A 16587-nucleotide genomic window follows, 5' to 3' on the forward strand; every position below is an offset into this window, starting at 1 on the left:
CTTCCTCCAGATATCTGCACAGCTCCCTCCCTTGTCTTCTTCAAGTCTGTATCCAGATGTCAGCTTCTCTGGTGTGACATTCAAAACTGCAGAACCCCTCCCCCAGGTGTTCCCTGCCCTCCTTTCCTAATTTACTTTTCTCCACAGCACCATCAATTACACTGTACACATAAGTTATGAATCTCACCGCTTGTCTGAATTCCCCCACTAGAATTCGAGCTCCTACAGGCTTGGGGCTTTGTTTTGTTCATTGTTGGATCTCCAGGGGTTAGACCTGGTCGACTCTCAATTCATATTTGGAAATGGAGGGATGGCTATCAGCTCCAGAGCAGAGGGAGGCTGGAGAGGAAACGCAGGCAGGAAACCTGGGGTCAGGCCAGGGGAGCCGGCATCTTTCAGAGGCCAATGGGGAATCTCCAAAGGAGTTATGCGGGGAGTGACACGGGTTGGATTTTCATTTTGTACCCATCCTCTGGTTCTGAGATCAGGTTGAAAGAAGCAAAAGGAGACGGTGGAAGTGAGGGGCAGTCACCAGACTCTAGCAGAAACCTAGGGCTATAAAGATTAAAATAAACACTTTTTAAAAGAGCTGCTGAAGGGATGGAGAATGAGGGAATTTTCCAACTGATTTGAGGTGGTGAGCTCCAGGGGGTGGGGTCACTGGTCAACGCAGATGAAAACAGGGCAAAGGAGGAGCCCAGTGCAAGCAGGGGAGAGGCCTGAGCCCAGAATGTCCCTGATGTCCCAGGCCTGGGGACAGGCATCAGAGGTGAGCTCTGGGTGATGGATAAATAAACTGGTCAGCCGGCCTGGGAGGAAAGAGGCCAGAAAGAGAACCAGTGCCTCCTGGGGGCTGGGTTGACAGACCCAGCCTCATGGGGTTGCTCAGCCTGAGTCCTTCCCAGTTCACAGTTGAGGCCACTGCAGCTCAGAAAGGACCCTGGCTTATCAGGAGACTGGCTCCATGGCCCTGGCTTTGCCTCCAAGGAGCTGGTGACCTTGAGCAAACCACTGCCCCTCCCGGGGACTTTCAGTTGGGACGCAGATGACTTAGGACTATAGAAAAAGTTTTTCCAGTCTTCCAGCCCTCCCCAACTCCTGCCTCTTCCAGCTCCTGCTTGGCAAAGGTGGTGCCTCCAAATCACACCTGCAACTCATTAACTCACCTGCCTGGGGGAAATTCCTGTCTGGAGGTAGGAGTGAAGCTGGGCTTTGTTTCCCAGCCTGGAACCCCTTTAACCCCTTAGGAATTACAGAGGTCCTGATGAATCCCTTGCACTTCCCACAGCCAAATCCCCAAGGTACACAGTGAAAGCTGGTGTGTGTGCGTGTGTATGGACGCATGTGCCTGCACCTGTGCATCTCGGGGTCCCACAGAAAGGTCAGGGCCAAGCCAGAATTCAAACCTGCATCTCCATCATAGCAGGAAGTACAAGGCACACACAAGGAAGAGAGAGAGGAGTACAGGATAAGGATCCGGGATCTGGTGATGGGGAAGGGAGAGGATCCACAAATCCACGAGAAGAGCCACAAGATCTGGCTCAGGTGGCTGAGAGAGGGCCCGGGAATGACCAGGATAGCGGACCTTTTTTGTTTCATTTTCAGTCAACAAATATCTACTGAGCATCTTCCACGGGCCAGGCACTGTTTCTAAGCTTTAGGTAAAGAAATTGTATATATTGTATGCATATAATAGTAAAGGAAAGAAGCAAGAATACCCCTGCTCTTGGAGAGCTTGCTGGGGTAGAAACATAATAAACAAAGAAATTTTTAAATATTTTTAATTTTAAATATTAAATGATGACAGGTGTTATTTAAAAAGTAGAGCAGGAAGGAGGCTGGGAGTGCAGGGTGCTGGGTGGGATAACAGTTTTAACAGATTGGCTCAGGATGGCATCTTGAAGAGAGGTTCAGACAAAGATGTGAGGCATGAGGAGTAAACCTAGAGGAAAACTTCCAGAGAGAGAAGACAGGAGCAAAGGCCCATAGGAGGGCCGACTGCAGCAGAGAGCAAGGGCAGGGACCGAGACCCACCCACACCATCCTCAATAGAGATTTCATTACTCAGAGTGACCTGGGAACCACTCAGGATTTTGAGCCCAGGAGGGGTGTCACGCATCTGAGTTTGATCAGGCTCATTCTGTCCAGTGGGCTTCCCTGGTGGCTCAGACAGTAAAGAATCTGCCTGCAGTGGAGACCGGGTTTGATCTCTGGGCCAGGAAGATCCCCTGGAGAAGGGAATGGCTAACCACTCCAGTATTCTTGCCTGGAGAATTTCATGGGTGAGTGGCCTGGTGAGCCATAAGTCCATGGGTTTGCAAAGAGTCAGCACAGCTGAATGACTAACACTTTCCATTAAACTTTGAGGAGACGTCAAGGGACCCCGGCAGAACAGGGAGACGGGATGGCAGGTAACGAGCTGGTCCAGGCCTACATGGGAGGATCCAAGGCCTGGAACCAAACCAGGCCTGAATGAAAACACATTTATTTATATGAAAAACTTTTATTCTCTGTGATTTTACCTCTCTTAGACTCAGTTTCCACACCTGTTAAACGGGGACACTACCTGTGGCAAAGAACTTGAGGATGTGAAAGAACTGCAGGGAGCCTGGCCTGGTAAATGGGACGCTCCTCGGGGAATGCTGTACCTACACAGCTGATTCTGACTGAGCCCCAGGACTTTGAACTCCTGCTTGCGGAGTGACCCTCAGAAGGTTACTTAACCTCTCTGGGATAGTTTTCTCATCTGTGAATGGGGTATGACATTCTGGAAGTAGACATTTCTATCATATCTGGAATACAAGAAGAGGTGTGGAGCTCCCTGTCACGCGAGGTCTAGGAGCAGAGACGCCTAGTGGAGGGGGGTCACCTCTAACAAAATCCAACAATCACTGCATGCTTAAGAGATGCTGCCACAGGCTCAGAAGGCTGCATTTATTGTTGGCTACATTAGCATTGAGCTGCAGGTTCAGTGTGATCTCATAATGTCACCTGCTATCATCTCATTTAATGCTCAAAACTCAGCTCTCTAAGGTACGGGCTGGTGCCTCTGTAATTCCCATTTAACAGATGAGGAAACTGAGGCAGAGAGAGGTACAGTCACTTGTCCAAAGTCCCTCAGCGGGTACCTGGTGGAACGCATGCACAGATGGTCTGAATTCAGAGTTCATGTTTTTTTGGTATAACCGAAACTCAATGCATTACTTTGGGCCAGTCCTGGCTCTGCCTCTAGGCCCCAGTTTCCTCATTAGCTCAAGAATATTTCCCAGCTGACAGCCAACAGTAGCGGCCCCGTGAAAGCGGCATCTTGGGCATGCTGGGCCCCAGGGACTGCAGCCCCACCAACGTCACAAGGGGCCGCAGAACCACCAGCTGGGCCCAGGCAGTCCACAGAATCACGAGAGATAATAAAATGGATTTACTTTCAGCCATTTGTTACACAGCAAGAGAAAAAACAAAACAGCAGTCAGCAGTATTTGTTGACTGCCTGTGTGTACCAGGCACTGGACCAGACACTTAGAAGAAGCCCATCATTGGTCTCCAGCTTCCAGGCCTGCTAGAAGACTTTAACTTCCACCCTCTGTAATCTGAACAGGGCCCGTGAGGGAGCATGCAGCCCCACGTGCTGTCTCTCCAGAGATGCCACCGGCAGCAAAGATGAGGCTCTCATAGCTAGGTGGAGGCAAGGGGGGCTGGGCCCCAGGCAGGGCATCCCCCGAGGCACTTCGTTCCAGGTCTTCCTCCACAGGGGACGCAGGTAGTATCAAGGGTCCCCCAGCCAGTGGGCAGCACACAGCCTCCTCGTAAGTGGGGACGGTAATCACCTTCGGGGTCCTAGAGGGACAGAAGAGAGGCTATCAACAGGGGTGGGGTAAAACCCGACGGCACACCAGGGAGAAGGGGAGGGAGGCTATGGGCTTCCCTGGGCCCGCGAACACCGCTGGAGCTTGACAGCCGCCAGCCCTTGCCACCTCAGCTCCTTGACTCTGCTCTCCCTCCCTTGTAGTCAGTTCTCCATTCAGTTAGCTCTCCACCCGGGCTCGTCACACCCTCTGTGTCCTCAATCCTCTCTGCAGGGCAAGTCCTTCCCACCTCCCTGGGAGGTGGGAAGTCAGTTCCGACTTGTCCTTGGAGTCTCCATCCAGGCTCTTCTGACCAGGCTCTGCCCTCTAGATTCCAAGAATAGGTCACTTGCATCCCAGCCACACCAAAGCTGATGGAAATGAGGCTGATCCTCCGTCCTCTCAGGGCCCTGGAGAATCATCTGTGGGGAATCAGTGCTCCTTCCCTTCCCAGGACCTTGGGGGTAGGAATGTCACTGATCCTATGTCTGGGCTGCTTCTGCTTTGGGAAGATACTGCCACATACAGGGGCTGACAGGTGATTCTGGAGGTCCCTTCCCACCCCAAGTGTCTCTAAGGTTGATTATGAATCGCAGCGTTGGCTGGTTCAGCTCCCTGCTCAGCCACATTGTCAGTAGGAGATCATGGGTCAGTCTTAGGGAAATTAAATGAATAGTCTTGTTTAGGCTTCAGAGCCAAAGCAGAGCAGGCCTCTGACCTTGCTTCTAACCTGCCTGGACACTGCCCTGACTGTGAGTGACTGTCTGCTGTGAGTGCAAGACTTGCAGCACCATAGATAAGATGCAGGAGAAATCTTGAGATTGTTGAGCCGCTAGAGGGGGCCCTGGCCAACCAAGCCCCAGGCTTAACGACAACATTCCAAGTTTTACAAGACAAAATAAACAACATTAACACGAAGCCAGCAATGGCAACCCACTCCAGTACTCTTGCCTGGAAAATCCCATGGACTGAGGAGCCTGGTAGGCTGCAGTCCATGGGGTCACTATGAGTCGGACACGACTGAGCGACTTCACTTTCACCTTTCACTTTCATGCAATGGAGAAGGAAATGGCAACCCACTCCAGTGTTCTTGCCTGGAGAATCCCAGGGACGGGGGAGCCTGGTGGGAGGCCGTCTCTGGGACCGCACCGAGTCGGACACGACTGAAGCGACTTAGCAGCAGCAGCAACACGAAGTCAGAGCTGCAATTTGGTCACAGACTGATGATGATGTGAGTTTGCCACCATCCTGGGATTATAAATGGGAACCCCAAACTGCAGTCTTTGAAGTCTCACCCACAGAGCCGACCGCTACCTACGACCCTTTCCCAACTGGTACTCTAGATGTGCTGTAACACGGGACTTCCCAGCCCTATTTAAGTCTGGATGTTGGTCAAAACCCAATTTGGTGATGTATTCTCTGGTCTATTTCTCTTTCTTTTAATGTTAGTATGTTGAAAATAAGTTAGACAATTCTCTAATAAATATCCGTATTACTTATTTGTATATAACGAGTGGCTTATTTTGTTAACAAATCCTGTGAACCTGAGATGAAAGTGAAAACTTTTGCAACCAGTAAGTAACTCTATTAACCTGAGTCCCAGTTTCCGCATCTGTAAACAGGGACGATAGGGGCACCGACCTCACAGGACCATATGAAGATTAAATGAGGTAACACGGGGCACTTCAGCCAAGGAAGCTGATAAGGGGTCCCACCCGCCTCTGACTCACAGTGTCATTTGAAGTGAGGGCAGACAAAGAATATCACTCCTGGAGGCAGGCAAGCTAGGTTCAATTGCTATGTGACCTAGGCTATGTTCATACCCAATCTGAGCCTCTTTTTCCTCATCTGTAACATGAAGATAACAATTTCTATTTTATAGATTCAGGGAAAGGGAAAATGCTTTGACAACTCAGGAAAATATGGGTGATTAGGCTTCCAGAAGCCCACATCTCCTGCCATGCTCACCTCCTAGCCATGCCCCAGCCACTCCCTACTTCTCCAAGCCTGGGCGACACGAGGCAGGCTTTGGGTACCCCTGGCACTGCTTCAGCAGGCAACAGCTGGCAGGGCAGGGCACAGCTGCCAGGTGAGACCAGCCCACAGCAGGAAGTTTGCTTAGAGGGCAGAGGTGCAGTAGCCCTCACACCATCTCACCTAGCCAGCTGGGCCCACCCAGCCCCAGGTCACCACAGTCATGGTCCCGAAAGCCAGAAACTTGGGAAACATGAAGCCTGAGGCAGGGGGACCACATCGCACACTTGAGGTGCAGACCCATTCATGGCGTTTTCTGGACGTGGCTCCCTGCAGCTGGGTGGGGCGGGCAGGCCGCAGGCTGTGGTCCCCGTGCTCAGGAAGCTTCGCTGAGCCTGGTGGCGACAGGAGATCCGAGCCTAGCACCAGCCTCTCCACCCTTCAGCTGAGTCAGACAAACAGTAGGGAAAGGGGAAAGGGGCCAGGGGTGAAGCACTATTTGCCCTCCACTCAAGCTCTCTAATCTCATTTCACATTCGTGACGAGCCTGGTCAGTCATCGCACAGGTAAGCTAGGGCCACACATCAACTAAGCGGCCAAGCCCCGGCCCACGCCAACCGTCACACCTACCCTACCCGACCCCTGATCTCTCCAAACCTCAGCTTTCTCATCTGTAAAACGGACCTGACACTGCCTTTTAAGCAGCGAAGCTTAAATCAGTGGGCATGAAAGGACATCATCAACGGAAAGCAAACGAAGAGGACTGAGTGTTGCAGTAAATACACCTCCCCATCTATCATCTCATTTGAGCCTAACGGCAATCCCAGAGAAAATTCCAGGATTGACGGGAAAAACCAGATATGGCTCAGAGAGTCTAAGTCAAGAACACACAGCTTAGGAAAGAGTGGACACTGACAGCCTTATGTCCAACTAGACCCGTGCTTTTTTCTGCTGTTCTCACTGTGGTTGGGAGTGGGGAATCCCAGAGGCCTCCCACCCAGGCACTTCATCTAGGGCTCACATTTCATATGGGAGCCCCTGAGAGTAGGGGTTTTGTCTATTTTGTCCACTGCTTCATTGTAAGTGCCCTGCAGAATTAGGTACTCAGTAAATGTTGGTGAAATGCATGAAAGAATAAGCAGATGAATAAATGAGGACACTGAGCCCCCAAGAGGGAAATGGGCCCACCAAGTCATCAGCCTAGATGGCCTTTGTCTCTAACCTGGAGTTACCCACAGAGAACAAGGTGCCTGGAGGCAGGGACAACTAAGTGACCTTCCCATGGGGCCCAGATGCTGGGCTTTCAGTAGGAGGGCCAGGATGGCTCAGCCCCAGGGACAAAAAAGAACCATTAGCAGAAGCAGCCTCACCAACATGAAGCCATCCCAGCTCTGAGTCTAAGACATGGTCTCTGAACTTGATGGACCATGAGTACCCTGCAATGGGTGAGTTCCTCCCTGGCTCAGCTGGGAAATAAGGCTGAGTTCCCCCACCTGACATGCAGCTGTGGCCCGGACCCTGTTGGGTCAACACGACTGTGTGTATTGACAACATCCACTCTCTGTGCTCAGGTCAGGCTGGGCGGGGAAGGACAGGTATCCTGAGGCATGATCTGGTTCCAACCAATAACTCACTGAGTGACCAGATAGGTCACTGGTCTCTCTGAGACCCAGGTTTCTCATCTGAGAAGTGAAAAGGCCCCAAGGTCCTGCCCTTCCCTCTAAAGTCAAACCAAGGCCTGACCACTGGACTAAGGGACTTCCATTGAACACTCTATTGTCTGTGACCTCAGGGAGTCCCAGGCCAGTAGCAGGGACTAATCTGTTACCTTCTTTAACTCAGGACGCATTTACCTCTCTAACTCAGGGAATAAGAGTGCCCAGGGTCCCGGGCCAACTCATGGATATCTGGTTTAGCCCTTAGTGCATGCAAATCCAGTGCTTACAGAGTAGTGTAGGGGAACGAACACACACCTCACAGCCCGCAGGCTCTGCCGCTTTCTAGCTGTATAACCCTCACCCTCTTTTTCTGTAAATAGTACTTCTTACCTTGCAGGTGGGCTGGACTGGGGAAGGTACATGCAGGCCCCTGACATATGCAGGCACAGCAGACGCTTGTTGAAAGAGTAAGTACATAATAAGAGCATGTAAGATACACGCATTCTCAACAGGGCAAAAACTGGTTCTGGGAATCTTGCTGATACTGTGTTTATGTATAAAGCACAGATATACATGCAGACCAAATATACAGTATATCTGTGGTATTAACGTTCCATGAGGGAGGATTAAGGGAAAAAGGCCTAAACAGTCTCCTGGGAGGGAGTGATTTAGAAAAACATGAGAAATATTATGTAAATGTAAGATTTTTTCCTCCATTGCCTACCTCATCCCTGGGCTTTTGCACACTCCTCTGCCTGCTTAAGACACCCCTCTCCACCTTATCCACTTGAGGAAAAGTTGACATTTGTTGTACATCTATCATGTGCCAGGCTCTAGGCTGAGTTCTTCATTTACATCACCTCAGGTAAGTACTATGAGCTGACTCATTGGAAAAGACCCTGATGCTGGGAAAGACAGAGGGCAGGAGGAGAAGGGGGAGCCAGAGGATAAGGTGTTTGGATGGCATGGCATCACTGACTCAATGGACACGAGTTTGAAAAATCTCCAGGAGACAGTGAGAGACAGGGAAGCCTGGTGTGCTGCAGTCCATGGGGTCGCAAAGAGCCAGACAGGACTTAGCGACTCAACAACATGCAACTGCCATACAGGCATTTGCTACATTTGTCATTCTTATGACTCCTGTTTCATTTCTGATGAGATGTTGAGGTTCAGTGGAGTTGCATAATCTCCTGAAGTCCCATAGCTAGTGACAGAACCAGGAGAGGATCCCTATGGGTCTGACTCCTGTGGGTAAGTTCTTAACCCCTACACTACTCTGCCCAATACCATGCTAATCTCTACTGCCACTTCCTCCAGGAAGCCTTCCTGGATTTTTCCATGTCCCACAGGACCACGTCTGCCCTCTTTCACAGCTTTAACTACTCTGATTTGTCAAAGCCTGCCTCTGTCAAGGGACTTAAAACACTTTCAGGAGTGCTGATCAGCCTCCAGGACCCCAAAGCATAGGTAAAGCCTAGACCAGAGGAGAAACCCCATGGGAGTTTGCTGAGTAAATGCCTGATGGTGTGACCGGGCCCTGCCTGTGGCCCCCACTCCCCGCAGCTGCACCTGACCTGCAGCTCTGCTTCTCTGAGGACTCCACAGTGAGGTAGTACAGGTCCCTGGAGAGGTGGTATGGGTCCCATCGAGGCAGCTTCTGGGTGCTGGCCTTGACTGACCACAGCAGGCCGAAGAGCAGCAGCAGGCCACCTGCGCCACAGCAGAAGAAGCTGACCGACCTGAGCAGGGCACCGGGGGCCCCAGGCTCAGGGCATCCAGTGGGTGGGGCCGACTGGCCAGGCGGGGGGCCTGCATCTCCTTCACTCCACCAGGCGAAGCAGAGAGTCCCAGCCACTAGGACCACCGTGCCGCTGACCATCATGCAGTAGCGCAGGGTGGAGGCCACGCGGGCCCTGTCACAAGTCTGGACAGAAAAGGAGAGAAAAGAAGAAACAAGCCCTGTGAGAGGCCTGCTGGGTACCAGATGTGGGTTTAGTCCTGCCTGAGATCACTGAGCAGTCTCAGAGGGGTCATTTGACTCCTCTGTGCCTCTGCTTCCTCATCTGTGGAATGGAGGTGAGGCTCCCAGCCCTCCAGGGCTGCTCTGAAGGCCATAGATCATGTGTCCCAAGGCCCTGGCACCACACCTGGGACCTGGCAGGACTCAGTAAGTACGGCTGTTTCCTGCCCAGCCTTCCCCCAGGACTCAGAGGCCTTATCTGCTTGGTGGTACGAGATTCCTCTCTGTGTCTCCTGCAGGCTGGGAGGGAGAAGAGTGAACCCTGTGGGGTCCGCCAGGCCTGCCAGGAGAGGGGCTTGCTGCTTATGCGTTGTCTCACTTCACCCAGGTCACAATCTCGAAAGGGTGATGCTCTTATCTCCATTTGATAGGCTTCCCTGGTGGCTAAGTTGATAAAGAATTTGCCTGCAATGCAGGAGACCTGGGTTCAATCCCTGGGTTGGGAAGATTCCCTGGAGAAGGAAATGGCAACCCATTCCAGTATTCTTGCCTGGGAAATTCCATGGACAGAGGAGCCGGGTGGGCTACAGTCCATGGAGTTTCAAAAGAATCGGACGTGACTTAGTGACTAAACAACAACTACAACAAATCTCCATCTGACCGAGGAAGACACTGAAACCCAGGGCAGGTACCGGCGCCAGTGGGGAAAGGGCATTGAGAAGCCTGGAGCTGAGATTCACAACACAAAACAAAATTTCATGCAAAAAGATGGTTTTTGTGAGCTTATTTTTAATGGTCATAATTTGGAAAGAGCCTAAATGTCCAACTATAGGGAAAGGGTGAATAAAGCATGGCATAAAATCTAGATGGTATATTCCATGACTGATTTAAAAAAAAAAAAAAATCAAGCTCAGCACAGATATTTAACAACAGGGGGAAATTCTTATGATATCTGACTTTTTCCAACTTAGGTGCCAAATTAAGCACACAGTATTATCTCAGTGAGGAAAAACAAAATGCCCAGGGGGTGGAAAAAAACACTTGGGAGGAACTCTGGCTCCAGATTATACAGACGGGAAGGGATTTCTCCAAAACCAACATCCAGGTCATTGTACACACTGTTCCCTCTCCCTGGTAACTTGCTATCATCAATGTCCTCTCCACGCTCAGCTTGACTCTCACCCAAGAAGCCTTCAAATGGGACACTTTAAACTCAGAGTTCCCTGGGCCTTCATTGACCAAACTGTTATCTGTCTGTTTGACTTCTCTTTGTGTCTTGTCCTCACCAGACAGCAAGTTCCCTGAGGGCAGGGTCTGTATCAGCCTTGTTTACAGCTCTATCCCCCAGTGCTTAACACATAGTAGCTGCTCCATAAACAGGTGTTAAAGAAATTCTCCTAAATGAGAAACAGTGTTGCTGAATAAACCTTGTTGGGTGAAATGCCCCTCTCCTAGCTGGGAGGGATTGGGAGAGGGGAGGGAATACAGGACGCCAGCTGCTGCAGCACCCAGCCTTGGAGTCTGGTTTTGGTCCCTACTCTGCAGCTCACCAGCCATGTCCTGGGATAAGCCTCCCAACTGCGCCTGACCTGTCTCCTCATCTATACAGAGTCCCCCTCTCCTCTTCCACAGGTTGAGCCAGGGAAGGAGAGGGCCAGGGACTCGTAGACCTCAGGAAGACTAATGGTCAGCCTTCCAAATGGGGCTTGCCCAGCCTAACAGGGTACAACTGCACAACGCCCTGCTGTGCAGTCATTCAGAGACACAGTCCTCAGGGAGCTGAAAGTGAACTCACTCAGTCGTGTCCGACTCTTAGCGACCCCGCCCACCAGGCTCCTCCATCCATGGGATTCTCCAGGCAAGAGTACTGGAGTGGGTTGCCATTTCCTTCTCCAGGGGATCTTCCTGACCCAGAGATCGAACCCAGGTCTCCCACATTGCAGGCAGACGCTCTAACCTCTGAGCCACCAGGAAAGCGCGCGCAGGGAGCTGAAGAGCATGGCAAAGTGTTCAAGATCTAGTAGGTGAGACTTTAGATTTCAAAAGGGCATATTTCCAGATGTGTTTAAAAACGTGTGTATGCATATATACAGAATCTAGAAAAATGGTACTGAAGAATTTATTTACAGGGCAACAATGGAGAAACAGACATAAGACAATAGACTTATGGACATGGGGAGAGGGGAGGAGAGGATGAGATGTATGGAAAGAGTGACACGGAAACTTACATTACCATGTGTAAAATAGATAGCCAACAGGAATTTGCTGTATGGCTCAGGAAACTCAAACAGGGGCTCTGTATCAACCCAGAGCGGTGGGATGGGGAGGGAGATGGGAGGGAGTTTCAAAAGGGAGGGGATATATGTATACCTATGGCTGATTCATGTTGAGGTTTGACAGAAAACAGCAAAATTCTGTAAAGCAATTATCTTTCAATTAAAAAATAAATTTTTTTAAATAGTGTGTATGTGTTTGTATGTACACATGTGAGCGAGAAAGATAAAATGTATACATGAAATGAGGTGCTCGAGGAGTGGACCCCAATCTTTATGAGCCTCCAGGCCACCAGAAGCATGTAGAAACAAGCCATTTGTAAATTACCTTTGGTTCTCTTCCTGTGAATCTGTCAGTGGGGCAAGTGCCTCCTGTCTCCGGCTCAAGGCATTTTCTCTGGGGGAGAAAAAGAACCTCACTACACTCTCTCCAAAGACAGCAAGGAGAGGCTGTCAGAAGGAAAAGCTGGAAGAAAAAAAAAACCCAGCAAATCGGTAACAGTAACCCCTCACCTATATATTGACACTTGACAGTCCCCCTTCACACCTGGCATCTCATCTGACCACGACTGAGGCAGATGGTCGGGCAGGAAAAGAAATTCTTGTTTTGCAAATGACTAGACTGAGTCCACCCTTATGGCAGATGACACCACCCTTATGGCAGAAAGCGAAGAAGAACTAAAGAACCTCTTAATGAAAGTGAAAGAGGAGAGTGAAAAGGTTGGCTTAAAACTCAACATTCAGAAAACTAAGATTATGGCATCTGGTCTCATCACTTCATGGCAAATAGATGGGGAAACAATGGAAACAGTGACAGACTATTTTGGGGGCTTCAAATTCACTGCAGATGGTGACTGCAGCCATGAAATTAAAAGACTCTTGCTCCTTGGAAGAAAAGTTATGACCAACCTGGACAGCTTATTAAAAAACAGAGACACTACTTTGCCAACAAAGGTCCATCTAGTCAAAGCTATGGTTTTTCCAGTGGTCATGTATGGATGTGAGAGTTGGACTATAAAGAAAGCTAAGCACTGAAGAATTGATGCTTTTGAACCATGGTGTTGGAAAAGACTCTTGAGAGTCCCTTGGACAGCAAGGAGATCCAACCAGTCCATCCTAAGAAAATCAGTCCTGAATATTCATCGGAAGGACTGATGCTGAAGCTGAAACTCTAATACTTTGGCCACCTGATGTGAAGAACTGACTCATTTGAAAAGACCCCGAGGCTGGGAAAGATTGAAGGCAGGAGGAGAAGGGGATGACAGAGGATGAGATGGTTGGATGGCATCACCGACTCAATGGACATGAGTTTGAACAACCTCCAGGAGTTGGTGATGGACAGGGAGGCCTGGCATGCTGCAGTCCATGGGGTCGCCAAGAGTCAGACACAACTGAGCAACTGAACTGAACTGAGACTGAGTCCAGGAAGGTGAGAGACTTTACCAAAGCAGCATACAGCTTGTGTGTCAACCCTTGCATTGTAAGGTAACTTATGATGCTTTTAAATTTCTATAAAAGCAATAGTTCCTCATTGTGGAGGAGAGGAGAAAACCACCTAAGAGAATAAAAATGCAAATATCATTAATGCTGCCCACCAGAGATGAGCATGATCCACAGTGGATGCTTCCTTTTGGGTCCTCCTCCCTTGGCCTGCATACCTGATGATAGTGGCAGCACATGTGTACTGGGCATTTACAGGGGCTGGGAACCACACCCAGCAATTTACAGGTGTCCCCCATCTTAATCCTTGCAACAGCACTAGGTCCCAAAGACACTGGAGCTGCAAGGGTGACAGCTTGTGAGGTCAATGCCAAATCTGAACCAGGTCTACTCTGACTCCCTGGTGGCTCAGATGGTAAAGAATCTGGTAAAGAAGACTGCAATGCAGGATACCCAGGTTTGATCCCTGGGCTGGGAAGATCCCTTGGAGAAGGGAATGGCTGCTCACTCCAGTATTCTTGCCTGGAGAATTCCATGGACAGAGGAGCCTGGTGGGCTACAATCCATGGGGTTGCAAAGAGTCAGACACAACTAAGCTACTAACACACACACACACTGCTGCTGCTGCTAAGTCGCTTCAGTCATGTCCAACTCTGTACGACCCCATAGACGGCAGCCCACCAAGCTCCCCCGTCCCTGGGATTCTCCAGGCAAGAACACTGGAGTGGGTTGCCATTTCCTTCTCCAATGCATGAAAGTGAAAAGTGAAAGTGAAGTCGCTCAGTCGTGTCCGAATCCTAGCGACCTGACCTCATGGACTGCAGTCTACCAGGCTCCTCAGTCCATGGGATTTTCCAGGCAAGAGTACTGGAGTGGGGTGCCATTGCCTTCTCCACACACACACACACACACACACACACACACACTAGTCTAACTCAAATACCTGTGAGTGCACAGCTAGATAGATCTGTATTTTTCAGTATATAAAGTTGAGACCATGCTGTGAATAGATGCATTTGTAAGTCTTTAGCTCAGGCAGTTCCCACTTTCTAAAACACCCTGCCCTTCATCCTGACTCGAATGCTTCCAGACCTCAGAGAAGCCCCTGGATCACCCCTAGCATGGTCTCACTGGATGCCGTGTCGTCTCCTGTGTGAGTCACCCTCTCTCCATGTGGATTCCCCCGCTCCATGGGCAGGCAGAGCACACAATGACCTGCCACCCCTGGGCGGTGGAAGCTGTCAGTGTCTGCTGGACGAAGGACAGACTGCCCTGTTGTGCGGTAGTTTTATTTTTACAGATCGGGGCTCTGATTGATTATCAGCAGGATGTGCTCACCCAAGATTCCCCTGGTCCATTTCAGAGAGGTGGTCTTCAGGCAGTTTACTCACCCTTCACAGGAGTGTACCCTGGACCCTGATCGAGGGGAGGAAGGAAGGGCTCCCTGCCCTGGAGGGCATGACCCCAGTCCAGCCCCAGAGAAGTGTCTTTCCCAATCCAGCACTCAGGCTGCCAGGCTGGCCCCCTCCTTCCAGCTCCCTCCTATTCCAATCCATGCACCCAAGTTCCTGCCACCTGGGGTCCTGTACACCTGCTGCTCCCTCCACCTGGAGAGCCCTCTGTCCCCATTCAGGGCCCTCATTTCACAACCCCCTTTGAGACCCATGCCAAATACCACATCCTCGAAGAAGCCTTTCTGCTGCTACCACCCACACCTCCCACCAGCTAGAGTTATCACTCCCTCTATCAGTTCAGTCGCTTAGCTGTGTCCAACTCTTTGTGACCTCATGGACTGCAGCACACCAGGCTTCCTTGTCCATCACCAACTCCCAAAGCTTGCTCAAACGCATGTCCGTCGAGTTGGTGATGCCATCCAACCATCTCATCCTCTGTCATCCCCTTCTCGTCCCGCCTTCAATCTTTCCCAACCTTAGGGTCTTTTCCAATGCGTCAGTTCTTCAAATCAGGTGGCCAAAGTATTGGAGTTTCAGCTTCAGCATCAGTCCTTCCAATGAATATTCAGGACTGATTTCCTTTAGGATGGACTGGTTGGATCTCCTGGCAGTCCAAGGGACTCTCAAGAGTCTTCTCCAACACCACAGTTTAAAAGCATCAATTCTTCGGCGCTCAGCTTTCTTTATGGTGCAACTCTCACATCCATACATGACTATTGGAAAAACCATAGTTTTGACTAGACGGACCTTTGTAGGTAAAGTAATGTCCCTTTGACTATAGCCACTCTGTTTGCTCTGTGATCTTGATCAGGGTGCTCAACATCTCTGAGCTCAAATTACTGCCTCCTGGGGAGGAGCAAGTTGTGAAGATGAAATGGGAGGCTGGCAAGTAGTGACACAGCTGGACAGAGGAGGAACCCTGGCTCTGGCACTGGGTAAGTTGCCTAGATTCTCCATGCCTCAGTTTCCTCCTTTGTGAAATGGGCACAATAATATCCCACTGTCCCCACTACCAACAAGAGAACTTTAGGTGCCAGTTTTCTGTAAAGAACTAAACCATCTGAACAAGAAGGGTTCTGAACTATCTTCACCATAACCCTGGGGCAAACTGAGGCTCCAAGCGCCACCCAGCGAGTGACAACACAATTAGGAGGAGACTTGGGTGTCCAAACTCCGCGCACTAAACCACTGAGGTCAAGGTGAAGGGAAGGGGACCAGGCAGGGTTGGCTTAGGAGGAGCCGAGCTGCTCCTGAAGACGGGAGGCGGGGCGGGGGGAGGTTAAGGAAGTTTATACCCACCTTGGGCGCAGTCATCGCGCCCTAGGGTCAGGCGTAGTCCTGGCGCGAGGAGCCCGACGAATCCACCGGTGGCTGTCGAGCCCGAGGGCAGCGCGAACCTGGGAAAGACTGTCCCTCCGGCCTGCTGGGGGCGCGTAGCGGTAGGGGCGGCCCCGGCGACGGTCCTCCAGCCCTGCTCTCCACGTCCCCGCAGAAACGCTAACGTCCGGCTGCGGGTCTAGTCCGAGGGTCCCGTCCCGGTCCCGGTGGGAGCGGTGCCAAGGCCCCTTCACCGCGCAGGGGTTCGGCCACCGGGTGGGGGCTTTGAGGGGCGCACGGAGTCCTGCTTGGCTGTCGACTACGGTGATGACCAGCCCCGCCCCCGCCCCGGGCTTGGCAGACGGCTGCGGGGAACCTGCGCTTGGGCTCCGGGACGCGGCCCGCCCCACCTCTCATCGGATCCGCGTCCTCGCGGCCGGCAGCCGGACGGGCGGAGACTCCCGGGTGGAGAGGCTCCGGGTGGCTCCAGGTGCCGCGCCCGACCTTAAAGGAACAGCGAGATGGCTGGCTGGGGATGAGGTTTCCCAGGGCGAAGGGGGTGAGGGGAGCGGCAAGACCCCTCTTAACTGCTACCTCCCTGAACTGTCGGCAATCCGCGGTCCTCGGGGGCCATCCCGCCACTACTGTCCCACGAAGCGGGCTTGGGAA

The 16587-nt window shown here is 51.3% G+C and overlaps 1 protein-coding gene across 3 annotated transcripts; it reads right to left on the reverse strand.

Moving 5' to 3' along the window:
• Positions 1-3403: 3403 nt before the first annotated feature.
• On the reverse strand, positions 3404-16337 carry TMEM61 (transmembrane protein 61). Of its 3 annotated transcripts, none has more exons than XM_027537140.1 (4): positions 15901-16134; positions 12036-12104; positions 9214-9398; positions 3404-3834 (listed from the first exon to the last, which is right to left on the reverse strand). In XM_027537140.1, exons 1-4 carry the CDS (start codon positions 15913-15915, stop codon positions 3567-3569), a joined length of 537 nt encoding a protein of 178 aa, XP_027392941.1. In that variant the 5' UTR covers positions 15916-16134; the 3' UTR covers positions 3404-3566. The 3 variants fall into 3 exon arrangements, with proteins under 3 accessions (XP_027392941.1, XP_027392938.1, XP_027392940.1); XM_027537137.1 differs by having other exon boundaries at positions 9049-9398; XM_027537139.1 differs by lacking the exon at positions 12036-12104 and having other exon boundaries at positions 9049-9398; positions 15901-16337.
• Positions 16338-16587: the final 250 nt, after the last annotated feature.

This window comes from Bos indicus x Bos taurus, chromosome 3 (genome assembly GCF_003369695.1).
Source record: "Bos indicus x Bos taurus breed Angus x Brahman F1 hybrid chromosome 3, Bos_hybrid_MaternalHap_v2.0, whole genome shotgun sequence".
Taxonomy (NCBI): Eukaryota; Metazoa; Chordata; class Mammalia; order Artiodactyla; family Bovidae; genus Bos; species Bos indicus x Bos taurus.